The 27,067-nt window shown below is 44.8% G+C and overlaps 1 protein-coding gene across 1 annotated transcript; it reads right to left on the bottom strand.

The window, feature by feature from the left end:
* Positions 1-1,742: 1,742 nt before the first annotated feature.
* Tmf1 (TATA element modulatory factor 1) lies at positions 1,743-25,721 on the bottom strand. The gene is made up of 17 exons (XM_027931896.2): positions 25,371-25,721; positions 20,728-21,926; positions 18,573-18,676; positions 17,575-17,701; positions 16,120-16,225; positions 13,599-13,741; positions 13,187-13,353; positions 12,751-12,907; positions 10,488-10,580; positions 9,564-9,720; positions 8,362-8,554; positions 7,220-7,289; positions 6,958-7,050; positions 6,110-6,211; positions 5,692-5,844; positions 4,519-4,644; positions 1,743-3,866 (listed from the first exon to the last, which is right to left on the bottom strand). The coding sequence occupies exons 1-17, from the start codon at positions 25,507-25,509 to the stop codon at positions 3,723-3,725; spliced, it is 3,273 nt and encodes a 1,090-aa protein (XP_027787697.1). The 5' UTR covers positions 25,510-25,721; the 3' UTR covers positions 1,743-3,722.
* Between the last annotated feature and the right edge of the window lie 1,346 nt (positions 25,722-27,067).

Below are 27,067 nucleotides of genomic sequence, written 5' to 3'. Positions count from 1 at the left end.
ATCTAAAGTAACTCGAGTCTTCACTAGCTCCCCCACCCTTAGAGTGAGTTAGCATCTGCAGAGCAGAGAAAACATTCGGACTTTGGTTTTTGAGGACTGGCTTATTTCACTCAGCATGACATAAAAAGCACTTTGAAGTTGCAGAGCTTCATGACAGAGCAATATGAACTGAGGCACAGAGGACACATTTTATCTGCTGGTCCTGAATGCAGACACAGCAGAAAATCTTCAGGCATGTCTCATTATTCAGAGTAACTCAAAGAAAATTTGGCCTTATACTTATTTCCTTAAAACATGAGTTCCCAAGTAATATGATTTTCATAAAACAATGCCGTCTTCATTACTAGTACTCAGTACTGTTAACTATGTTCCTCTGTAGTTTCAGTCATACTCTTAATCCTCTACAAAACATGTGACTGAAGTTCTTAGAGTTGAAAACTGACCTAGAATAGGGACAATTAGTTCAACTGTTGTTTTTATGGAAATGAACGACAATTAGAACACAGATGAAATATCTAAAGTCATCAGTCAATTTCTCTCTTTTTTTTTCCTGCTATTTTCTAAGTACCATAATCATAGGCTTTTAGTAAGTGTTCAAATACAACTTTTAGTTAATAAATCTAATGACAAAGTGAGGGATCATGAGGAAAATTTTTTTCCTGAATATTCTTTTCATTTACTCAACTGCAAAAGCTCCTGATTCCCTAGGTCAGAAACCGTCCATACTCAGAACACCTGAATCCCAGGGTTTGGCACCCGTTGTCGGGGAGAGGCCTCCGGGGCTGGAAGGAGGCTGCAGTCTGCTGACCTGTCCATACGCTCAGGGACCGAGCCCAGGCCTCTTCTACGCTGCTGTTGTGCCCGTTTGCTTTCAAGAACAGAAACCTCTATTTGCAAACTATTTTTGTCAATTTAGATATGACTCTCATTTCACTAGAACACAGATAGAGAAGTTCTCATGACAAACAAAATATGGCAACCAACATGTAAGACATTCTGCTGCCTCCTAGAGGTTTTCTCAAGAAATGGATTTAGTATCCCTTCTCAACTTAGGTATGTATCAAAATGATCATCCAAATAAGATTCAGTGTGAATATCAGCTATTAATTTGTAGATAAAATAGTAGTGCTATACAGAGACTTAAGCAGCTACTTGTCATTTTAAAGTTGAGTTGAGCCGGATGGCATATGCCTGTTTTCCCAAAAGCTCAGGAGGCTAAGGCAGGAGGATCGGAATTTCAAGACTAGCCTCAGCAACTTAGCAAGACCCTGTCTCAAAATTTAAAATAAAAAGGGCTCGGGATGTGGCTCAGTGCTTAAGTCCTCTGTGTTCAATCCGGGGTAGCAGAAAGAAAAAAAGAAAACCACAAAGAAACAGTTGAGAACACTTCAAAATTTTAAGTGACCTGAATTTATTAATAATAAGGATTAAAAAATGTTGATACTATTAAGTTGAAAAGCATAGGAGTTTTATTTTAATCCTTTCTCTGTAATGGTTTATTTTTTAACTAATGAATATTCTTATATTGTATATATTAAAGACCTACTTGATAATTCCTAAACTCTTGGTTTCAAACACTCCACAAGAATGTTACAAATCATGTTTCCTGTATCTTCTTATTCCTACACTCTACTTCTTGCTAGCAGTCCTGTCATCAGACCCCAGACTATTAAATAAAAGCTCACAAAAAGCTATTAGACTGCTTTTTACCACCAAAATATAGAAAATTAGCCTTATGAATGTAACTTGCACCTAAAGGATATTTATTAATGCTATAAATCACAGATCCAGTGACAGAAATAGTTTGAATACAAAAAGAACAAAAACGAGGTCACCAGCATTGCCCTGAAAAGCTCTCCAGTTCTTCAGCATGGCTCACCTGGGGCTGTATTCTCAAGTGCAAATGTTTAGAATGTAGCTAAAGATTAGTGTTCATTTGCAAGGACAGTAATCCCACTTTATCCACGGGAATGGTTGAGACCCTCGGTGGAAGCCTAGCACCACAGACAGTTACAGATCTACACCTGCCGTTCTCAGGAAGCACTCCCAGCTTCTCCTGGACACACCCAACTGTCAGCACCACTATTCCAGGGCCTTGGGGCCATTAAGTAAAGCGAGCGCCACCTGAACACAAGGCACCGTGGCACCGTAAGAGCCAACTGGCCACTAGGTGACCACCCACCAGATTGAACATACTGCCCAAAGGGATGAGTCGAGTCCTGGCAGGAGGACGACAAGCAGCAGGTTTCATCATGCCACTCACAAAAGACGTCATTTAAAACAACAAGCTGCTTCTCTCTCACTTTTCCATCTGTGTTTTTGGATTGTGGTTCACTGTGGGCAACTGGAGCCTCAGAGAGCAGCCCCAGCTGAGGAGGGAAGCTGTGGAGGAGCTCCGTCACTTCCTGCCACAGAAGGGATCAAAGTGTTCCAAAGGTCTAGTACACGACCTAGTGAGCTTCAGAACAAAACAACAGCTGAAGAGGGCACAGCAAGTCTCTAAAGCAAATCCACGCCACTCTTGTTTGTTTAAAGCTTTAAGAAAAAAACAAATTACACCAACTCATAAATGCCTTATTCAAGTCCTGTAATTATTCTATTTCATTATAATATCATTCATTTTCAATGTGCCAAAAATATGGCTTTACAAAATGTAAATCAGCAATTTTTAGAGAGTAAATTATGTTAATAATTTTATTACTTTTGGTTCTTTTCAAAGGGTAGTAAAATAACACCTCTCCAAAATCACTTAAGTCTTAACTGATGCCACCAGACGGTTGTAAGTAAAATTTTCCACTATCAGATTATGCCTAGATAAATTAAATATATACAATTTTCTATAGATAGGTACCAAGAGATGCCAAAATTTGTTCACACTTAATTGTGTAGAAGCTGGGTGAAGTAAGTTTTCAATTAAAAAAGAAAAAAAAAAATCAAGCTGGGTGGGGTGGTGCACACCTATAATCGCAGCTACTGGGGAGGCTGGGGCAGAAAGACCGCAATTAGAGGCCAGCTGGGACAACCTAGCAAGACCCGGTCTCAAAAGAAAATATAAAAGGGGCTTGGGATATGGCTCAGTGTTCCTGGGTTCAATCCCCAGTACCACAAAAAAAAGTTTGAAAGTTTAAATCATTCACTTTAAATTTGAGACAGTGTCAGTGTGACTTTTAAAGAAAAAAATTAGTTTAAAATTTAATAACCACAGGTTTAATAACTTTTTTCCTTGAACACTTAATTAAAACATTTTCACAAGTAATAATCAGATGTTGAATATTTAAGTTTGAAAGATTTCAAAGTTTTGGTTTGTTAATATTACTTTTTAAATGTTCTCAATATATACAAACATATAAATCATAGATACAATTAGTTATATATTTACAATAATATATGAACACCCCTCTTCTTCCCTGGCCATACTGCAATACATAAAGTACTAAACCTCTGTGCTATTCCAGGCAAACAAAGAAAAAGGAAAAAGGGGAAAAAAAAGTCAAATGCCTTTAAAAATAAAATCTTTAAAGAATAGTTTCAAAAATAAAGTTCAAATATTGCATAAAATAATTTAACTGCAAATATTACTACATACTGTAAAACAGTTTTTAAAAAAATTTTTGCACTCTACAGAAGTTCCATTTCCTAATTCTATAAAAGAATTTATTGGAAGTCTACATTTAGATAGTAAACGTTTACATTCAGTTTGATGGGAATTCAATTTTCAGAAGTTAACTGAGCCTTTGTCTCAAAAGTTCGTCTATTTGAGTTTTATACATATTTTTCACATCTTCAAGATCTAATCGAAGTTCTTCTGCTTCTTCTGCTTTTTCTCCATACATCTGCAGAATAGTGTTGTACCTTTGATCCAAATCCTGAAAAATATGTTTGTAATTTTTAAAATAACTATACAGAGCATCTTCGGTTATCACAAATAAATCAACAGTTTAAACATATGACGGATTTAATAAAAGTATATAATACCTCTTTTAAAAACAAAACACGCACCATAATCTATGTAGGTTGGAATAAATAGCAAAAAAAGATTAAAAAAAAAAAAAACCTAGTTGAATGTGAATCTTGACTCTCTCTTGGCCAAATCTGGAACTCTCCCCGTCCGTGACTGAGTCGCTTTCCCATTAATTTCGGCACGCCTGATGCCACTCCAGCCTGTGACGCACTGAGGGGTGAGCACTGGCCCACAGGACAGGCCCAGAACACCTGCTCTCACCACGGCGCAGCAGTGTCCACAGCAGGAGGAAGTGCCCACCGTGGAGGAGCAGATGCCCCAGAGCACGGCTACTGCAAGTGAGCCTCGGCCAGGCCACCCCGTCCGTCCTGCATGGGGACTGGCAGGAGTGAAAGGCACTGTGGATGAGGATGCGAGCAGGACACAGTCCTCTTTAAAGCTCTTCACTCAGATACTAAAACCCTTTGATTTTCAAAGACGTGGCCCAACTCATACACCCATTTTACATAAAGTGACAGCCGAGGGCTCAACCCCACCCTGGGAGTGAGGACACTTACCCTGAGCTGAGCCCGAAGCCTGGGAATCTCCTTCACTTTCTCTTCTAGTTCGTCGTTCTGACTCGTCAGTTTAACAAGCTCCTCAGCCATTACCGATCGGGTCTTTTCTAGACTGCCGATTTCTAGCTGAGGAATATCACCAGAAAAAGTTCCAATCCATCTTACCTTGTTTAATACACTTACTAATGTAGAAACACTCAATGAACTAGAGGTGTCGCTGTTACAACCCTGTGCTACCCCTTCAGTAAAACCAACAGCAGCAGAGAAAGAATACCACCTCCCCGAGGGTCGGATTTAGGAATGACTATGAGCGAGAGAGACGTGAAGAGCTAAAGAAAATCCAAACACTTGTTTGAAAACCGTATGTTTTTCTAATCTCAGAGGTGACACACCCTTCAGTATTCTAGTTACTGCAAGAACAACAGGAATGGAAACACTGCAGGGACTCCCTCCCAACCGCACAGGGAGGGAGGCTGTGGTCACTGCCAGATAGATTAGCCAGGGTTCCCGGCACCCATCCTGGCTACACCAGCACCGAGCAGAAGACTGTTCTGATTCACTGCTTGCCAGTTCCAGTTCTCCTAATGGAGTCCATTACCCTGGAACTGTAGGCATATGATGGAAGTAGAAGAAGTCCTCCACACTCTGTGTACGTCAGGTCCACACTGAAAGCACGTAAAATGGTCCACATTTCCTAGTGCGCGGAATTTTTAGAAAGCAAGAAGGGCAGTGGAAAGCTGCTTGCTGTCCACATATGCTGCCTCTTTCCCCTTGCCCACAGGATCTCACTCCGCATTCCCCCAGGGGTGTTGGGGACATGGGTGGAAAGTCTGGGAGGAGTGCCTGGGCTCAGCTCAGCACCTCCCCTTTTGCATGGAAAGGGCTGTGCCAAGGAGCAGACCCCTGGGCTCCTCAGGGTCCCCTGGGCAGGCCACAGCCCATGAGGAGGCCTGCTGCAGCCAGCTTGTCCTGTGGCAGGACACAAGTCAGCCTGGTGCCGACAGCCAGGTGGCCGGCTCATCTGTCCCTAGCTGTCACCATTAAGGTATGTGACATCCCTTGTCTGCTTCGTGTGGAACCCTTTCATTTTGCCTGTCGATTTTCTTGGGATTCAGGTGCCACTGTTGGGCCCCCGCTTCCCTCCCTGGGACAGCGCACTCAATTTCTCCACACCTGCAAGTGAGCGATCTCCCCTTCCCGCAGCTTCAGCTGAGACTGCAGGCTCTCCACGACGCTGGAGCCTGCCCCCAGCCGCACGGCATCGTACAGCGTGCCTCCACTTGCCGAGGCCGACATGGGTCCAAACGGGTGGTCGGGAGCCTCATCCTGTTTTAAGTAAGGAAAGCACATGTGTCGCGTTACCAGGTTCAAACAGAGCGATCCTGTCGATTACTGCTTTAGAAGGTCTAGGACTTCAAGGAGGAACACTCAGACCATCCACATTTGAAAAAGAAGGCTAGGACTTTCACAAAGGCAGGACTCATCACCCACCCTTCCACACGCAGATGAGACGCCACGGAGCACGAGGCCACGGACACGGCACACTGCCGCTGCGTGTCGGAGAGAGGCGTGCATAGGAAGCATACGTTACCTGGGACAGGAAAGAGGTCTGCAGCCCCGCCATATCCACGCCACTGATGGAGCTGGAGCGCGACAGGGTGGGAGTGCTAGAAACAGACAGGGGCTTTCGCTCCTAGGGGAGGAAGGACGGCGTCAGGGGGGCACTTCTCTGTTACCTGACAAGAGCGGCCCAGACAGACCCCGCCCCTCCCGTGTTCAGGACAATCTCAGACCAGACAGACAGACCTGTCGAGTCACCAGGGGACCCACTGCTGTTTCTTAAATGGAATGAGGATTTTTTTTGTTGAAACAACTGGAAGAACTGATTCAGGTTAGGTAACATACCACCAATTAAACCTACTTATTTAAAATAAAATTACCACTGGGTCTTACAAACCAGGAAGACTCTGAGTTATATATTTTATTTTTTACTGTATCTCTTTAAAAATTCCAAATACATTCAAAAGGTGATCTCCACTAACATACACTATTCCTAATATATTATGCGAACTTCAAGTGCACCATGACCCTTCAAACATAGGAGACTCACTTTGCGGAAATGACCACACTTCTACTGCTAAGCTGCCTGTGGGTCAATCAGGTACTTGAGTTTCAGTGAGACACTACAGAACTCATTCTAAAAAGAGGAAGAGATTCTGTAATTCAAGGCCTAGAAATTCAAATGTCTTTGGATATACTCAAACTAGTTTTGATCCACTCTGCTAGGACACTGGTAATACTACTAAAATTCATTACTACATTGATTTTACACATTAAAAAAGGCACTACAGATAAGCCGAATTACAAAACAATACTCATTACAACAGCTCCTAAATGGTGATACCAAAACAAAACACAAAAGTCAACAGAATCCAATACCTTCTCTCTCACTGCTTCTGGAGTGAAAATGGCTTTCTTCCTTTCTTGTTCGACTCTCATTTTTTCCATTTCTAACTGACTGTTCAACAGCGTCTAGAGGAGAGAGACGGTCAGACTCTCTCTGTGATGCTCTCCTAAGACATCCGCGGCAGGCTAGGGCCAAGCAGAAACTCCTGCTGGCCCAGCTGCTGCAGAGCTGGGGAAGCCAGCAGCCCCGCCCTCCGCCCAGAACCATGTGCCCTGGGAGCACCCAGAGTAGCACCTTTTCTCTCCTGGTCTCTTCCAGCATTCTTGCATATTCCTCCTTTAGATTTTCCAATTCCACCTGGTACCTGGTAAAGCAGAGAGAATTAAGCAAGACTCAAAGGCAAGGGACTGACCACAGAACTCCTACTCAGGGGCACCCTAAGGTAGGCGGTACTGGTGGGAAGAGGCCCTGTGCCTTTTATTCCCTGCTTGTTAGGATTTCCTTTAGAGGGAGGCTGAGCACCCTGTTCTAGAGTGCACTCAAATCTCTAAGAGCAGGGCTTCTATGAAAATGCTGGTCACGCCTGCCATCCCAACCACTTGGGAGACTGAGGCAGGAATCTCCAGTGTTTGAGGCCAGCCTGGGCGGCTCAGTGAGACCTTGTCTCAAAAAAACGTGAGAGGGAAGCCAGGCACCAAGCTGTAATCACTCCAACTCAGGAGGCTGAGAAAGGAGGATGCGAAGTTCAAGGCCAGGCTGCATGACCTAGCAGGACCCTATCTCAAAGTAAAAATACAAAGGGCTGGAGATGTGGCTCACCGACAAAGAGCCCCTGGGCTGAATCCCCAGTACAAAGAATGAATGAATAAGAAAACAGAACTGGGGACGTAGCTTGGTGGTAAAGTGACACTGGGCTCAATCCCCAGTACTGAACGAAAGAAAAGATATTTATGAAAGCTCAGATATTTTCTTTGTAAATCATTTTTACTTAACTATATTTTTAAAGGCAGGATTTCCGAGAAGAGCTCAGTGGGGAAAACACACTGATCACAACTTCAGGTGACCTCACAGCGGTGGCTTCCAGTGCACAGGAAGCCTGCAGTGCTGCTGAGACCTTGCAATGTCAAAATGACTCCAGCAAAGTGGTCTCCACACACACTAGTCTGTTTTTACTAATGACTTAAAAAAAACAAAACTGATTCAACCATATGAATGCTTTCCCTGGAAAAATGTAAATACAAACAACCTATATCACCTAATTTTAGAGTCCCAGCACCATCTTGACATGTTTTTACCAGTTATCCCAACTTCAAACGCTGAGAATCCTGCTCTCAGTTCTTAGTGTTATGATGCTTTTGACGCTTTTAACTATGGCTTCAAAATATCAGGAAACTACCAACAATACCACGCACGGTCACACCACCAAACATGCTCACCGATTACTTTCGTCCTCCAGTTTTCGTAGCTTGCTCCTCTCCGACTCCAGCTGGGCCTGGAATCGACTGTTCTCCTGCCTCAGGAGAGAATTCTGTGAATCCACGGAAGACATCTGGGTCTTGATGGCCAGGAGCTCCTCAGTGGCTGCCCGCTCTCTTTCCACTGCTGCTGCCAACAAGGTCTGCGACTCAGCTGGTTGTAGGAGAGGAAGAAGGACCATGTACCCGCGACCAACGCGCCAAGCTGACCAAACTGGAGCTAGCGAGGCCTGTGGCCAGCTCAACCGACAGTTATCTCCTGCCTAAGCCAGCACTGCCCGCTGACACAAATGAGCCATCTGAACTGAAACCTGCTTTATCACTCATTTCCCAAAGTAAAATGCTTTGAAAATGAACCTTTGCATTCAGAGAGCAGTAGACTGGGGCTGGGGATACAGCTTGATGGGAGAGCACTTGACCAGCAGTGCAAAGCCCTGGCTTCCCTCCCAGAGCTGCAACAGCAACTAAGAGAAGCAATAACAAATGGTCCTTCAGCAACTGGACGTCCATAGGCAGGGTTTTAACAAAAAGATCTCTATCAAAACATCACATATGGAAGTTAACTCAAAATGCATCACAAATGTCAATGTACGACACAGAACCATGAAGCTCAGGAGAGCACTGAAGATCTTGAGGCTCTAGGCCAAGCAGAGAGTATGACACGGACAGCAGAAGCAAGTCACAGAATGAAAACTCAGGGAAACAGACTCCTCCACTGCGTCACACTTGGCTTCTTGTGGAGAAGGGAGAGACACTGCAGACCAGGAGGAAGGACTGCCAGACACTCACAAAGGCCAGGTCCACAGGGTGGGAGACTCACAACGCAAAACTGGACACACCAACAATCCAGCTAGAGCAGGGACAGAGACGCGAGAGACGCGTGAGCGTAAAGGACATGTGAAGGACACGTGAGTGGAAGAGCGCCCAACAGGCGTGCAGGGGAACACAGACAGCCTACTGAGATGGGGCCACCTGCCTTCCCAAAGAGGGAGAGGACAAGGCCCAGGAGCAGAGGCCAGCCAGGGCAGGCAGGCAGCGGGGAGGGCTTGCACAAGGAAGCTGTCGGCATTTCCTTCAGAACCCGCTGCCCAGCTACGACGGGACGGCCAGCCACCGTGATTCCCCAGCCCACCCTGCTCCTGACAGGAGGCCAAGGCAGTTACCAAGCCGCTCAGAAAGGCTCTTCTCCAACTTCTCCCACGACGACGTCTGGGACCCTAAGGTTGCCTGCAAATTCTCTATTTGTCGAAGCAATGGCCTTGTTGTCGACGAAACACTCTGACTCAGCTCCTGGTTCCGATTCTCTGCTTCCTGGAGCCTCTGAATCAAGAGAACAAGTCATCACGACTAGCAACAATAAAAATCCCCAAAACACTAGAAAACCTGAACTTCATCAGAGATGTCTGGGAAAAAACTGTTTTTACAAAAGAAAACTATTTGTTTTATGAAACTATTTTTTTCTACTCAATCCTTCAGTTGGAAAAAGCTGCACAGAGAATCCAAGTGGGTGCTTCGTAGCAAAGCACTGCAAAGACAGCCGTGGTGAGTCTGAAGGTGAAGGGCCCCCAGACTCCTCGGAGCTGCCTCTTGGCTCAGGTACGTCTAAGTGTTTAAGAAAACAGCACCGGTGGGAACTTTACTTCCTCTCCCTTTTCCCAGGTACGTTCACTGACGAAAAGGAAGAGCAACAGAAGCCAGGCAATGGCTATCTGCCCAGTCACGGAAGACCGATCCCCGTGAGGAGGACAGCCATCACGGTTCAAAGGGCAATATGACGGGCTGGGCCTGTAGCTCAGAGGGAGGCCAGTGCCTGCCACAGGCAAGGCCTGGGGTCAATCCTCAGCACTGCAAAAACATAAAACAAAAGTAAAATAAAACCAAAAATACTGAATGTTAACAGATCTATCATGATACATTTATTTCCTCCAAAACAAAGCTGGATGTTCTCCTGGATCTGTTTTTCAGGTGCCCCTCTGTTCACCTGAGCCACAGCCACAGTATGTGTTCAGCTCCACGCGACACCAGGGAGTCCATATGTATTTCCAGGAACCACCCTTTCTGACTGTCGGGGAAAGCTGCGACAGTACCTGCTGAAGTTCACTGATCTCGTGGCGTAAACAGTCCTCCTTCCTGGCAGCGGCCTGCTCTGCCCGCTGCAGCGCCAGCCGGAGGTCCCCCACCTGGAGAGGAGAGCAAGTCATCTCCCTGCCCATGCGTCATCTACAACGTCCTGCTAACTACGTGAGTCATGCCGCGGTGACTGGCTGCTCACGCACATTGCGATGTACTTCGGAGTGTCCGAAGAGCTTCCACCCGCAACTGCCACACACCCCTTACCAAGCAGTCCCAAAACGACAGACATCCAGCACCTATGAGGAAAGCAAGGGGGCCAGGCTCAGCCCTCCACAGCATGGAGGAGAGACGCCACGTCTGCTGAATCCGCCACACAGGCCAAATGCCACAGGAGTGGACACGCTACAAAAGCAGGCGCTCAGTGGAGCGAAAGGGAGACAGGTGAGTTGGAAGCAGGTGCTGCCAGAATATATTTTGTTATATAGCTCTCACTTTGGAATTGTGTACATGTTTTATGTATCCAAAATGTAAAATTGAACCAAAAGCGTCTGGGGTCAATGAGGAGAAATTAGCTTTTTCAATCAATGGGGAAAACTGACATCGTAGCAGAAGACGTACTGGAGAGCCATCGGAGGAACTCCTCGGCAGCCTGCTGGAAGCCTGCAGAAGCTGGGGCAAGGACTGCTTCTTAAACACGACACCAAAACACGTGGAACAGCAGAGGACACACAAGCTGAACGTCGTCAAATCACAACCTTGTGAATCAAAGGAGGCGATCGCGAAAATCGAGAAAACATTCACAAACCCTGTATGTATCAAGGGATAGTTTGCAGAATATGCAAAGTACTCTAGTAACTCAACAATAAAGAGAATACAGTCCAATTTAAGAGAAGGGCACCATCCCCGGCACCACAAAAACAAATAAGTAAAAGAAAGGAAAAGCGACAAAGGATTAGAATATGTCAATACACTTCTCCAAAGAAGACCCAGAAGTGGCCGATCAGCACAGGAGAAGCAGCTCCACATCACCCAGCACACTGAGATGCCAATTCCACGCCCACTATGAGGGTCACAGGAATAAAACAGGGAGACAGTAACGAATGTGGGCCAGAGAATAGAGGGCACGAAGCTCTGATCTACTCCTGAAGGAAACTGGGGAAAAGTTAACTGTGGTCTTACCATACGACCTGAGGTATGCATCCTGGAGAATTTAAAACATAGGCATACAGTGGATAAGGAAAATGTGGTTCATACACACAACAACATATCACTCAGCCTAAAGAAGATGAAATTATGGCACTGGCTAGTAAGTGGATGGAGCTGGAGAATAGTAGGCTCACAGAATAAGCCAGTCCCAAAGAACCAAAGGCTGGATGTTTCCTCTGATATGTGGATGCTAATTCACAATAGGGACGGGGGACGGCTAGGGAAGAACAGAGGTACTTTGGACTAGACAGAGGGGAGTGAGGGAGGGGTGCATAAGGGTAAGAAGGACAGTAGAATGAATTGGACAATATTACACTATGGGCATATATGACTACATGACCCATGTGATTCTACATCATGTACAACCACAATTAGAAATTAAACTACATTTATGTTTGATGTATCAAAATGCATTCTACTGTCATGTGTAACTAATTAGAACAAATAATAAAAAAGAAAACACATTCATACAAAAACTTATATATGGATATTTATAGCAACATTCATAGTAGCTAAAATGCACACATAACTCAAAATGTCCACCAACTGATGAGCTCCGAAGACAAAGCCTCCCAAACTTGGTTTTCCCTCCTTCATCTAAGGCCCTGGATTGCCAAAGCTATCATGAATGAGCTAAAGAGTGACATAAATGCTCTTTTGAAATTGTACATAACAATTATGTGCATATATACATTTTGTGGAAACAAGGCACTTAGTTCCATCATACTTTACTCTTTTTTTGGCAAAGCTGGGGTTTGAAGCCTGGGCCTCATGCACGGTAAGAAAGTGCTCTCCCAATGAGCTACATCCCCAACACCATAATATTCTTAAATAACTCTGAAGCTCACAAAAAATTAAATAATATGCACAGTGTAAACATCTCTCTTTAATAACAATGTTAAACACAACACACAATCACATTTTGCACAATGCAGCACTCTTCAAAATGCCCACCAAGATCCCCGTAGCACCACAGAAGGTCTGATTCAGGCCAGCAAGAGCTGTTTGACTTGCAAAGTATCAACAAAGGCACAGACGGCCATGTCCGTCCGTCCACCACCCGCTGCTCACCTGGATGGCCAGCGCTTCCTGCTGCTGGCGGGCTTCCTCCTGGGCCTTCTCGAGCGCTGCGGACAGCTCTTCCTTTGCTTTCACGTCACGATTCAGAGCCGCTTCCTGGGCCGCACTCTCCTTTGCAGCATTGGCTTTGTGAAGATCAGTAAGTTCTCTTAAAAAATTAGATCGACAACTTTTATTTAAAATAATGTGCAGTTAACTAGGAGCCTGCTGGTGAGATTCTGTTAGCACAGCAGGCTGCAGAATGAAGGAGAGCTCCCCACAGCAAACCCGGCTACCGGGAGGGCTCTGCAGCCTGCTGACCACAGGCGTCAAATGACCACAGCCAGCTCCCACACAGGCGTCAAATGCTGCTCGGGCTCCGACAGCAGGAAAGGCCTGTCCTCATTCCCCCTGACAGCGGACCCGCTGCGCTGGGCTTGATCCTTACTTGTATGCACTGTCCAGAGCAGCCTGAATACTTCGATTCTTCTCCTCAAGTTCACCCGATTCCATCTGAAGTCGGCTAAGATCCTTCTCTTGGCGTTCCACCACAGAGTTTAGCTTTTTAATATTTTCTCTATGTTGTTTCTCAACCTCTTCTTTACCATCAAGGACCTATGTTATAAAAACACACAAAAGTCTTTTTTAGTTAACAACAACCTGGTAAATAATTGTATCCCATGAATCTCAGGTATTAAAATAATGGAGAAAACTCTTAACAATACATCGAGTAAATTCTTTGAAAAGTTCTTCTCCCATGACACATCTGATCGAATCACTCCCAACACTCCAAAAACCAGGGCCAGCTGTCCCTACAAGAAGTGGTGACAACAGGTACGTAGAGAACGGCTGTCATTCACCTGCTTTAAATGCTGCAACTCCTCTTCCAGATCTCTCACTTTTTTGTTCAGCTTTGCAATGGTATTTTCATTGTCTTTGTCTTTAGATCTTAATTTCTTAATGATGTTAGAATTATGTAGTTGCTGCTTTGAAAGTTTTTCTCCTGGCAACAGTAAAAAATTAGAAATCAATCTGGTGATGATTTTCTGAGAATCTAAACAGCTTGTTTATCTCACTAGTGATGTAATAAGGGAATTTTTAAATAAAAATTTTAAAAACAAAGTGTTAAAACTGATTTGGACAGGAATAATCAAAGACTAAACCTATTAGGTGAAAATTGCAGGAGAGGACTCTGACAGTTTTAAAGAACTCCTCCAAAATATTATGCATTTCAGGGAGAAACACGTGCTCTTCAATGAGAACCTTGGTATCACCCCCAGAACAAGCGGAGTATGAAGCTCCTGTGAAGGCCAGTGCCTGTCATGGCTGCCTGGGATGTGAGGATAGGGAGGTGTAGTGCTGACCAGGGCACTCACCCCTCTAGGTGGGAGCTCCTGACATGGCTGCCTGGGATGCGAGGAGGGAGAGGTGCAGAGCTGACCAGAGCATTTCTCACTAATAATCTCATCTGAAGCTTCTCTTAAAATAAGTAGCAAATTCTGAACATGGACATGCTATTGGAAAACTGCCCTGGACTCTAGTCTTTAAGTCATAAAGAAGGGCAGAATCCCCTATTCTGAAGCCCGAGACCTAAGAGCCAGATGCAGCAATCTCCCCTGGGTCCTGGGACAGGACAGTGCCCGAGTGTGAGCCTACGATAGCTATGAAAAGCCATGGACTCTCCAGTGGACCACGCCTCAGAATCAAGGCTTAAGGCAGCACAGGGTACTTGAGAAGGAAAATGGGTGAGTCCTTAGGAGACTGAAAACCACAATGTAAGCCGTCTACAATGGCTGTCCAGTGGCTTGGATAAGGGCAGTGCTCGGTGTGCAGAAGGACAGGGCAGGACGGTACCACCTGATTCATTTAGGTGATGAAGGGGTCAGACGTTCCCTGTAGTCTGCCTGTGGCTTTGAGCTTTCAGGTGTGGGTCTTAAAAGCACTTCTGGGGGACAGGGCACTTTGAGTGCTCCTGTGGGAGATCACTCAGTGCAGCCCACCCCCAGACTAAGTTACTAAATTTTCAAATTGAGGCATTTGTTAACAATGTTTAAATAATTTCCTTAAGTTATAAAACATGCATTTAGCCTTCCCTGCAGTCTCTGGAGGACTTCACAAGCGTGAGGAAGTCCTGCTGGTGGGTCTTGTGACTCCCTTCCCTCAGGGCCTGGAGTTCTGCCCCACATCTATCTGCAGGGATACCTCCCTCCCACTGCAGCAAGCTCCTGAAGGACAGGAAGACAGGCCGAACTAGAGCTGCACCAGAACACTACACCGGGCTGCTCGACGAATGTCAGCTCAACACATGAAAACAATGAGTACAGCTCCATGTCTCAAATGAACTGACTGCTTCCAACTGTTCTCAAACTAGGTGTTTTTTTTCTAGAAATGCAGTTAGGTTCAATAACATTAGCCCAGAAATGTCCAACTTACAATATATGGAACATCAGTGTTTTAGAAAGAAAATGTCCAATATTAGGACAACAGTGAAGCCAGTTAGGTCTACCCGTGCAAGAGAGCCAGACAGAGCCACTCACGGCGAACGGCAAGGCGGGAACTGACAGAAGGAAGCCGGGAAGGCCCATGTGATCTGAACTCTCCGCACTGCGCTGAACAAGACCACAAGCAATCAGGCTTCCTTCTATCACCTCTTGTTTCTTTCTCACACACTTTCCTATACTTCAAGCAATTCTGCAAGTATTATTTCCTACCTCTTGAAAAGCTTTAATCAATAAAGAAAAACACAAATTGACTTAACCACTTCATCCAAAACCTCCTCTCTGCACAAGAAATCCATCAATGTCCCTTAGAAGTGATCTATCTCATGATGGACCTTTACTTTCTATGACCTGGTCAAATGTAATAATTTAAAATTTAAAACATGAAGACAATGAGAACATCACCATCACTACTGAATGTGAACCCCTACACCCTGTACCCAGCCAGAGACAGTATTTTTCCTATTCTTGCAACAGCCATCTTTCAACAATGGCCCTCAAACTTGTCACAGCTTTTACAAGGCAACCCGAGTTTTGCCTATTTTTGAAATTTTTTTTGACCTCCCTAGAAACAAAAACATGTATACTTTTATCTGTCCCGATGCATCCTACTCTCCTGCTTCCATAACAGGCATTTCCTGTCACTGACGTCCAAACCTTCCTTGCTCTTATTTATTTACTTTTTTGTCTTTTGTGTTTTGAGACAGGGTCTCGCTATGTTGCCCAGGCTGGCCTCCAACTCCTAGGCACAAGTAAGCCTCCCACCTTAGCCTCCCAAGTGGCTGGGCCAGCTCAGCAATTTTTATTCGAAAACATCTGCCTGTCACATGACAAGGATTTTCCCTGTTCTTAAAATATTTTTCATAATCAAAAGATTACATACCTTCTTCCATTAATCCTTGAATCTGCTCATCTTTCTCTTTCAAAAGGTCTGCAGTTTCACTACTATTCAGTCTAGTAGCAAGTTCTTCTTTTATATTTTTGACTTCCTGATTTAAAAACAAATATGTAAGTACTATAAAGTTACTTTTATCTAGGCATATTTTTCCATTTTCCCCATACCCGAAGAAGCCATCCATAATCACAGTTCTATAATACATTTTTGAGTTTTCTTCAGTTGACCTATTATCTTGGTTAACTAAGACTAATAAAACAGCTTAGAACATGCCATATAGAATCTAAATTCTGATATATAAGTAGATTTTAATATAGAAATATAAATGCAAATAAGTGAACCACCTTTTTGAGGGGGCCATGTTGTGGATCAAATCCAGGCCCCCATGCATGTTAGTGATCTGCCATGGATCCCCAGCTGTAAGTTCACGTGCAGTACCCTCACTATCTACAGACATCCACTCTACAGGTGAACGTCACTTCAGAACAACAATCAGGAGGGTTGGTTAGGTAGTGTCAAGCTGACGTCGGAACCTGGACCAAGCCAGCTAATCAAAGCAACCAAGCACACAAAGGCCTGATATGGCGTCTCTCCTTTCTGAGGAGTACATGTAGGAAAATGGTGGATTCATACTAACATTGCTCAACGAGGGGGAAAGCAACCTAACTGGGAAAGGGCAAGTGCAGAGACAATGTTATGAGCAATAGTTGGTCTCAAGCACTAATTACTACCTCAGTTGTAAACAATGTCTGAAACAGGCAGCTTTCCAAATTAGAAGCATTACAACCTGGTTCCCAACCAGAGTAACTGCCCCCAACAAGACATCTGGCATTAACAGTGACAGGCAGGGAGATGGGGAGGAAGAAGAGGGTACAACACTGGAATGTCATGGGTTGGCCAGGGGTGCTGTCCAAACAGCCTGCAGTGCTCAGAACAGATCCCACAACATGCAGTATCCATAACACGGACGGTGAGAGACTCTGCATTAGAATATGTCAACACCATCCCCAAAAGGAATCACTAGTAGAAAGTTAGATCTTAAAATTACTTTGATATATATGTGTGTGTGTGTGTGTGTGTGTGTGTATACACACACACATACACACACACAGATAGTATGTCTGAAGTAGCTGGAAATTAATAAATGAGAGTAAAGATAATTTTTTAAAATTAATAATACCATTTAGATTTAAGTGTTAATTTATTCTGATGGAATTATAATTCACAAAAATCATTCTGATCATCTTTGCTATATACCTTGCAGATATTAACATAAAAATTATAGAAACCAACATCTTTTTACATCTTATACTATATTTAAAAACGATAAATTTAAATGTATAAAAACTTACAACCCAGTTGTTAATATACTACACATATCCTTTAATCTTCTTTTTTCTAATACCAGCATACAACAGGTGCGTGCAAAGTGTGTCTGCCTACCTTCTTGGCAGCGTCTCTCTCCTTACAGGCCAGCTGAGCCTTCCTTTCTGCTTCTGCGATCCTCTGAGTGAACTCACCCTTCAAGGAAGACACACTGCTGCTCTCCTCCCTCACCCTGAACATCTCGCTGCATTTAAACACAAGAATGAAGACACTGTCTTGCATAGCCCAGACATGACAAGATCAGCCTACTTCTCAAAATGAAGACATTTCTTTAGCATGTACCTGATTCAGATGGATCAGGTTTAGATAACTCTGGGGAGGGGGGAGGACTGTGGTTTGAGCCCAGGGGTGCTTCACCACTGAGCTAAATCCCCAGTCCTTTTTATTCTCTCTCTTTTGAGACAGATCTCACCAAGTTGCTGAGGCTGGAGCCCCCCTTCCCTCAGCCTCCTGTGTTGCTGGATAACAGGCGTGCACCACCACACCCGGCTTAAGTTGAGTAACTTTTAGAAAAAAAATTACTTGCTTAGTTTATTTTAAAGCAGCTCAAATATAAAGTCTCAATTCTGAATCTTCCGTCTCATTTCTCCAATCTCCTTAAAGCAAATCAACACTCAGTATTTTGACTAGGTTATTACAATTTTGTTTAAACATGTTTTACTAGAAGACTGGTAATAAGGGAAAAGAGGTAAGATGGGGTTTTTCTGTTTGTTGTTTGTTTGTTTTTGACGTACAGCAATTGAACCCAGAGCCTCACAGATCCAGGAAAACGGCTCAAGGGCTCAGCCACCAAGTTACATCCCCAGTGCAAGAATTTTATTTTTGGGTGGGTTTTTTTTTTCTTTTTTTAATCTCTCTCTTCTATGCCAAAGGGAACATGGTAAAGAAAATCTGAAACCTTTGAGTAAGGTTTTGGCTGAAGTACTATTCAATTTTCAGTAATTGTAAACAAGTTAAATCACAAGACATTTTAATTTCAAAACCATCCCTGAGTCACACAATGCACACGGGGCTCCACAGAACATGCAAGCCACTCACGTTCACAGAGTACTTACTCCTTCAGGTTGTCATATGCTTCTTCTAGGAGTGCTTTTTCTTTACTAAGAGATAATAACTGAGCCTCCCGTTTTTCCAATTTTTCATTCAGAAATTGAACTGTCTGAAAAGAGAATACATAAAAGTCAAAACACTGAATTTTTAAAAGCGCACTGAACATATGCAGGCAATGAACTCAGTCAGCATGATAAACAAGACAACACTATCTCATAACAACCAAAACAACACTGGGAACTCAGAGCAGCAGGGGCACAAGAACTTGTGCAGCTAGCAGGAGAGTGCTCATCAGAACAGCCCAGGTTGGCGCCAGTGCAGAGCCAGACACTGTGGGGCAGAACCGCAGACCAGCCGTGCATGCCCACGGCCTCAAGCAGGTCCACAGCCTCATGCAGGTCCACCTCACAGGAGAAGGTTCCTGGTGACATGTGATCATATTCACAGCAGGCTGTTTGTAACAGCAAAAGTTGGAACAGCCTGTAGGTCCACCAAAAGAGGAAGGAAGGCAGATGCATTGGAAGAGATCAGGGAGCCTCTGCTTTCTTCACTACTCTATAATCCGAATGTCGATTTTTTTAGCATGACACTCTGCACTTAACAAACAGAAGTAACTTTGGAAGCCCATAGGCATGTACTTCTAAGGCTTCCAGAATTCCTCGGATAAAGCAAAACAAAAAGTGGTTCTGAGGCATCTCACCCCTCAGATTGTGCTGGAGCACAGGTGAACAGGTACCCGAGGGAAAAAGAGGACCTGCTGGACCAAACAGTAGTCTGACCTGAGTTAGGACTGCGTCAACTGCGGGGTGACTTTCCTTCTCAAGTACACTGAAAATACCCTAAAGTATCTTCCTGAGAATGAGAGTGTTGGTTTCTAGGAATTCAATGTACTGTTATGAATTTTATAGTATACTGCTATTATTAATTTGAGTAATATACCCCATGGCATTCTATTTGTGAATGATGTTAAACTTGGTAACAGCATTTGGCACTTTTAAAACTATTAAATAACTCAACACATGGCAGTTACAAGACATTTCAAGACATCCTGTATCTCAGGAGTCTATTAAAGATTCCAGATCCAACTCAATTTCTATACCTAAAAATTATAAGGAAAAACAAAATTATTTCCTCATTCATGTAAGATACCTACCCACTGGAGATATCAAAAATAAGTATAAAGAGGGGTTGGAAATGTGGCTCGGTGTAGAGTGGCTGCCTAGAATGCATAATCTCTGGGTTCTGGTAATATCATAAAACTAAATAAATAAAATAAATAAACACGGGGCTGGGGATATGACTCAGAGATAGAGCACTTGCCTAGCATGCGTGAGACACTGGGTTCGATCCTTAGCACCACATAAAAATAAAATAAAAAGATATTGTGTCCACCTATAACTAAAAAATAAATATTAAAAATAAACAAATATATAGTAATAACATAAAGAGAAAGCAAATTAAGGCATTATAAGGACTGTACTCCTATGCATCAATGAAAATATTAATATTAAAATCATCTAAACCTAAATAATAAAGATTAATTTTAAAATTTGCTTCAAATAATGTGAACATGCAAAAAAGATTCTAAGAACAATATAGTCAGGTTCATTTTAGCATGTCTATGTGCAAAGGCATTGAGGACACGTGCCATGAGAGAAGCACTTTCCAACTGGCATACTGAGGAGGATAGCATACGAGGGGATTTTAAAGCCACAAGGGTTAAATGACAAAGATAAAAGATGGAAATTCTTATGCTTAGTGATATTGAAATATCAACTTATTCTACCATGTTGTTATGGAGAAATTTCAAATAACTTAATATCTATCGGTAATTTTTCAATTTTAAGGTCCTTAATGTTACATTGAAATGGCAAAATATCTATCTTTTTAAATCAGCACAAGTCACTGGTATCAAAGAAGACTTTTTTGGGGATTGAACACTTGGGTGCTCTAGCACTCACCTACACCCCCAGTCCTTTTTATTTTGAGATAGGGTCTTGCTAAATTGCCCAGGTGGCCTCTATTTGTGACCCTCCTGCTCCCAAATCACTGGGATTACAGGTGTGTGCCACAGCGCCTGCTGTGATAAAAACGTTTTAAAACAAATTATTCTCTCTCTGAAATGCACATTCCAAAGTCCTCTCCTACTTTCTACAGTACCTTGCAAACATCTTCCTTCTCAGCAAGAGCCTCAGGCTGTGCCTCGGCGGCTTCCCCCTGCCCAGCCACCTTGTGCAGGACAGCGTGTCCTTCGCCCACTGGCGCAGGAGAAACGGCCATGTCTGGCTGCTCACAGTTAACGGGAGTGGCGCTCCGTCCACTTTCTTCCATCTCCGCTTCCTCGGCAGGAGCGACCAGTGTTCCATCGGCCTCCCCTTCAGCTTTTCCCTCCACAGACTCCACGGTCTTCGTCTTCGGAGTCGAGCCAAGCACAGCCGGCCCTAAGGCGTACCCCTTGCCTGGCAACTCGTCGTCTGAATTGATCTCGCTCACGCTCCGGCTATCTAACGACTGCACACTGAAGGAGTCTATCCTTTCAAAAGCATCGGAGGAGCAGCAGCTCTCACTGAGCTTGTGCAGCTCATCTAGGCGGCCATACTCAGGACAGGTGGACGTGGAGAGCAGCTGGAACGAGGTCTGCATCAGGGGAAGGCTAGACCTGGGGTCTGCGGCTTCCTGCCTGGAGCTCGCGGAGCTCTCGCTCATCACGCTCTCGTGGTCTAAGACCTCAATGTCGCTGGTGGTGGACGTGCCCGAGGAGAAGGTGCTGACGGGAGGAGACGGGGTGTTGCTCTGCCTGTCTTCCTGCTTTGGCTCCTTGGGCTCCAGAGCCACGCCCTTCTCTTCTGCGCTGAGAGCCTGCGGAGAGCCATGGGGCACACTTTCTGTAGCTGGTTTCACGGTTATGGCACTCTCTGATGCTTCCACACCTGCAGCTGGCGCCTTCAGGTCAGACTCTCCACCAACAGATTCCTCGAGCCTGCCCTCAGCTTTAGGTGACGGAGTGCCTGCCGCCTGAGCTCCCCCTGACACACACAGAGGAGGGTCCTTCACTTGCGAGTCACTGGTTTCAGGTCTTGACTGTGCATCCCGCAAGGGTTCATGCAGGCCACTTTCTACCTCCTCTGGCCGCTGTGATTTAGCTGGGGGCTTCGATACCACTGGGCTCTTCTGAATGCCCTGCACATCGGTTGGAGAGAGAAAGGCACTGAAGAAATTTTCTGATTCATCTACAACAGTCCTTCGAACTGGCTTTGTGATTGCTTTAGGAGAGGCTGTGGGTGGACTCTGAGGTTCAGTGTTTGATTTCAACCCCCAAGTTGAAGTATCCCATCCTCCACTGACAGCAGGACTTATTCCTTTGATAAAATACAAATATAAAAAATACGTATTACTTTAATATTTCAATCATCATTGTAAACCAATACAAATGTAAATCTAGAGAAGAGAGAAGCTATGGAATGTGACTGTAATGTGCACCTGCTAAACTCCTGGTTCACTGCATCATTAACCAGCTCTGCCTGCTGCACAGGAACCAGGAGCATCGGTAGACTGCACCTGGGCGGCATCAGCAAAGGCAGGTATGTTACACACTCCACAGCAAATAAACACCGCCGTGGCATGTGTTTGTTGTGGTGGTGGTTTTGTGGTGCTGGGGATGGAACCCAGGGCCTTGTGCATGCTAGGCAAGTGCTCTGCCACTGAGCTCCAACCCCAGCCACCAAGGTATGTTCAACAATCCATGTTGAGTCCAAAATACATCTGATTCATCTCACAAAATCCTTACTTATGGGTCATGCTCAGTCATAACAAAATGACCTATTCCATCAGTTTCATATTCATTTTATCCTTGTGATTGCAATAGTAAAACACAGTTATAAACTACACAGAGGTCAACATTCAAAAACTGAACCTAAGACATTGGAGACAAATGTTCTTTTCCAAAGATCAAACCAAACTGATAAGAACATGAAGTTCAAACAAACATTATTCATTTTCATCCACTTAATGACAAGCCGGTTCTCCAAGTTCCACTCTCCAAACCCATTCTAAAAGAAAGTTTTGTTCTCTTACAATGTGTTCCCAAGTTTCAAATTATGACATCAATTAGTAAGGTCATTATGAATTCAGGAAATGTACCATTTTTAGAACTACTACGTTTTGATTTAAAAAATAGTTAACTCTAGGACCTTTTTTTTTTTTTTTTTTTTGGTACTAAGCATTAAATCCAGACCCACTGACCCACTTCCCCAGACCTTTTTATTTTTTGTTTTGGGATAGGGTCTTGCTAAGTCTCTTAGAGCCTCATTAAAAGTGCCGAGGATGGCTTTGAACATGTGATCCTCCTGCCTCTACCTCCAGAGCTGCTGGGAATACAGGTGTGCACCACTATGCCAGCTAACCCTAGGACTTTTAAAAATACTTCACAGAAAATAACATTCTGGGGCTCGGATTATGGCTCAGCGGTAGACTGCTCGCCTAGCACAGGCGGGACCCGTGTTCAATCCTCAGCACCACATAAAAATAAAGGCATTGTATTGTGTCCATCTACACCTAAAAAAATTTTAAAAATTTTAAAAAAGAAAAGAACATTCTGGGCAAAAGGGTAATTATCAGTCAAAGAAACAGCAACTTCTAAAAACCTGATAATAAATTTTAAAATGAAATATTTGCTAAATTATTTCCAGCATCTCTTTTAAATATTTTGTTTTTCTAAATTAAAAAGTGGCTGAGGAGAGTTATCACAAATCCTGCACAATTAGAAGTTAATGGAGAGAGCACAAATAACTAAAAGTTCCTAAAATCATCAAGCCCTACAGTAAAGTTTCTCCTTTTTTTTTTTAAAGAGAGAGAAAAAAATTTTTTTTAATATTTATTTTTAAGTTTTTTTCAGCAGACACAACATCTTTGTTTGTATGCGGTGCTGAGGATCGAACCCAGGCCGCACGCATGCCAGGAGAGCGCGCTACCGCTTGAGCCACATCCCCAGCCCTAAAGTTTCTCCTTTATTGTGACTTTAAAGTTGGATGGGATAAAGATGCCAGAAACTTTAGTTTGGAGACATAGTTTTAAATTCATTCCTTCAATATATGAAAATGATGAAAAACATAAAACCAAAATTAAAGATGGAAATGAACAAGCAAGATTATTAGGTCAGCTGATTAGTTTATCATCATCCTAATGAATGACAGGAATAAAATTTGTCTCTTGAAGAATGCTTTATATAATCAGTTATCTGACATCCACTTAAACTACTCTGTTCTGCAGATAATGGTCCTTTTGATTATCTAAAACATGGTAAGTGATCAGCAAACATTTATGACATTTACTAAAACCTGAGTATATTCTGAATAAGCTATTTTTAAAAATAAATTATATAGCAGGATTCATGCCCCAGATTTCAAAAACATATTCTTAAATTCTATCTCAAGTTCAGAGATTCAAAAGGTGGGATCCATGTGAAAAAAGTAAGTAGAGTTACTCCAGGAAGGTCAGACACCATCTTAAAAAGTGGTAAGATGACAATGAAGCACCTCATGATTAGAGCCAGAACTTTTCTTTTTTTTTTTTTTTTAAATAATACATTTTTTAGTTGTAGTTGGACACTATATCTTTATTTTGTTTTTATGTGGTGCTGAGGATTGAACTCAGAGCCTTGCACATGCTAGGTGAGTGCTCTACCGCTGAGCCACATCCCTAGCCCCGAGCCAGAACTTTTCAACAATGTAAAATTAAAATAGAAACCAAACATAGTCAAGAATAACTTGCTCTTTCACCAAACTTGCTCTTTGGTTCACACTCCCTAAATCTGCCAGTCTTTACTCCACACATCAGAATGCTGACCTCCTTCCTGTTCTTAGACTTACAACACAAAAGCAGCTGAAGATGAGCGATTCATTTCAGCAAATCTGACAGACTTAAGAAACAGTAGAATGAATCGGACTTCACTTTCCTATGTTCATACATGAATGTATGACCAGGGTAACACCACATCTTTACCACCACAAGAATGGGAAGTTAAATTCCCATTCTTGTGGTGGTAAAATACATTTTACTGTCATGCATATCTAAAGAACAATTTAAAATTTTAAAAATAAATGAAAAATAAAATTTCCAGGGGGAAATAGAATCTGACAGATTTGGCACTGCAGTTATAAAATTGATAACAACCCAAATCCTTGGGCCAGGTTCCACTGGTCATAATCCAATGTCTTCTGCCCCGGGATGTCTGAGTGACGCACAGCAAACTGCTGTTTTGTGTACATAAACTACACACTCCTTTGTTCTTAGACCTCCCACGGTATGACTCCAGGCCAGTGGCCTTGGGGTGGTGGATATAGAAAAGAGGACATCCGAAGAGGGCCCTGTCCTCATTGCTCCAACCCTGACAGATCCTGGGCAGTTGTGAAGATGACAAGCCCATTAAAAAGCCTAAGTGCTGGACAGGAAGCACTCAGAGCCAAGAGTGGTGCCCTACTCGAGCCTGTGACCTACTGGGGCACCAAACCACAGAAGTCAGCAGTGCACCTACAGGGACACGGAGGGGTCAGGATGCCAGCGCCAGTCCATTCACACACCCCAGATCTGATATGCAAACGGCCTGAACCAGGCCCTGCAGGATGTGGCATGGGGACAGCAGACAGCACAGTCCTGGTCACCAGAGTGCTCAGGACCTGGGCCAGAGGGGAGAGAGAGAGGGTAGGAACAGGGAGACCACGCAGAGGGAAAGGCACACTCTGGGAGGACCCTGTCCACACCGCCGGCAGCACCCGCTCCGTCCACACCGCCGGCGCGCAGCCTACCCGGCTCTCCGTAGGGCGCCGCCTCGGCCCAGGCGTGCGGCTCCTCCTGGATGTCCAGCACCCTGTCGATGGACTTCTGGGCCTGGGACAGGGCCTGCTTGGCGAAGCTGGACAGCTGCGCGGCGTTGAACCAGCTCATCGCCCCTCTGGCCGGCGGGGCGTTGGTGCGGAGCGGGGCGGAGGCCGCGGCCGCCTCAGGCCGCCAGGTCGAGTGGGCAGCCTCGCCCTCTGCGCTGGGGGTGGGTCAGTGGGCGGCCATGGCCCAGCGGCCCCGCCGGGACACGACCCTCCCTCCCGCCGGCCGAGACGCGACCCGTGCGCATGCGCCGGCCCCCTCCACGTCCACAGTGCCGGGTCCGGGTTCTCCTGTGCGTTAGTGCAGCCCGGCGTGACGTCACGTCCGGGACCGCGCGGCCGGATAACCAGCCGCGCCGGAAGCGCCTCTCCGACACATCCGGCCGGGACTGCTCCTCCCGGAAGTCGGTCCGCTAGTGAGGAACCCCAGGCAAAGGGGAGCCCACGCCTCGCGCCTCCGGTGGCGCCTGGCCGCCTGTCACCGGGACCCCAGGGCGAGCCTTGGCCTGTATACCGCGCAAGAAGCGTGGGCGGCCGTCGGCGCCAGACGCCAAGCCCTCGCGAGTAGGCGGGGCCGAGGCCCGTCGAGGTTGTGGGTGAACCGCCTCGTTGATGGGCGGTGGCGAGCTCAGAAGCACTGTCCTTGGGAGGCCGGGGCGGAAGGCGCGCCAGTGCCAGGCCAGCCTCGGCCAAGCTGGACTGTGTCCGCGTGAAAGCGCAGGAGGGCGGGACGGGGATGAAGCTCGGACCACCCCAAAAGAAAAGGACGGAGACACCTGGGGAGCGCCGAGACTGTCGCCCGTCGCACGCACGGGGCCTTAGCGAGGTGGCCGCCTGCGTGGAACTACGCGTCCGCCCCGCATTCCCGGGGACAGCGCTCGGCCCTGCGGGACCACTGCGGGACTTCAGAGACCGCCCAAATCCAGAAAAATAGAAGAGAATGACCCTCTCGGTACCGGCAGTTGCATCCAGAGAATCCGCAGGAAGGAAGGAAAAGAGGCACAAGATGAAAACTACCAAAAAAAAAAAAAAAGGCAAACCAGAAGGAAGACCAGTCTGAGAAAAGCCAGAGGAGGGACAGGAGGGAAAAGTAGACAACAAAGACGGATTCACTCTCTGCAGTAATTTAAAGACGACATACACAGTGCAAAGGCATTTGGGCAATGAGGTGGATGGAATAGGAGGGCTGGGCTCAGGGTAGCGCTCTTGCCCAGCATGCAAGAGGCACTAGGTTCTCAGCACCAACTATAAATGAATAAAATAAAGGTTCATCAACATCAAAAAAAGAATAGAAAAACAGAAATAGACGAGAATTAGAAACAAACCTAAGGGTGTTCCTGGATGGAACGTTAGAAACCAGCCTTGCCCCTGTTCACCTTTATTTCCGTTTCATCAAGATATTAACATTGCTGTATAGTGTTCTTTTATTAGCATTTTTCTAATATATCTTTCCTAGTATATCTTTTACTAGCATTTCCTAGTGATAAAACGTGCAGGTATATCCATCTTTCTACTTTTAACTAGCTGGTGTTAGTGGCTTTAGATGTTTCTTCTCTTACCTGCATCTCACTGTTTACTGTATTTTCAGCCCATCCTGTTTACTAGGATTTACTTATTGTGTA

Source organism: Marmota flaviventris, chromosome 20, assembly GCF_047511675.1.
Source record: "Marmota flaviventris isolate mMarFla1 chromosome 20, mMarFla1.hap1, whole genome shotgun sequence".
NCBI lineage: Eukaryota > Metazoa > Chordata > Mammalia > Rodentia > Sciuridae > Marmota > Marmota flaviventris.
Note: the sequence above shows the minus strand (reverse complement) of the source record. Positions and strands in the feature narration are given on the sequence as shown.

Bases quoted from the DNA above. Each gene is read 5' to 3' on its own strand.
- Tmf1 (XM_027931896.2), bottom strand. From the start codon at position 25,509: ATGAGCTGGTTCAACGCCGCGCAGCTGTCCAGCTTCGCCAAGCAGGCC. The intron at 21,927-25,370 runs GTAGGCTGCGCG...ATTTTATCAAAG, and splicing joins GGCGCCCTACGGAGAGCCGG to GAATAAGTCCTGCTGTCAGT. The intron at 8,555-9,563 runs GTAACTGCCTTG...TCCTACAACCAG, and splicing joins GAGCCTTTCTGAGCGGCTTG to CTGAGTCGCAGACCTTGTTG.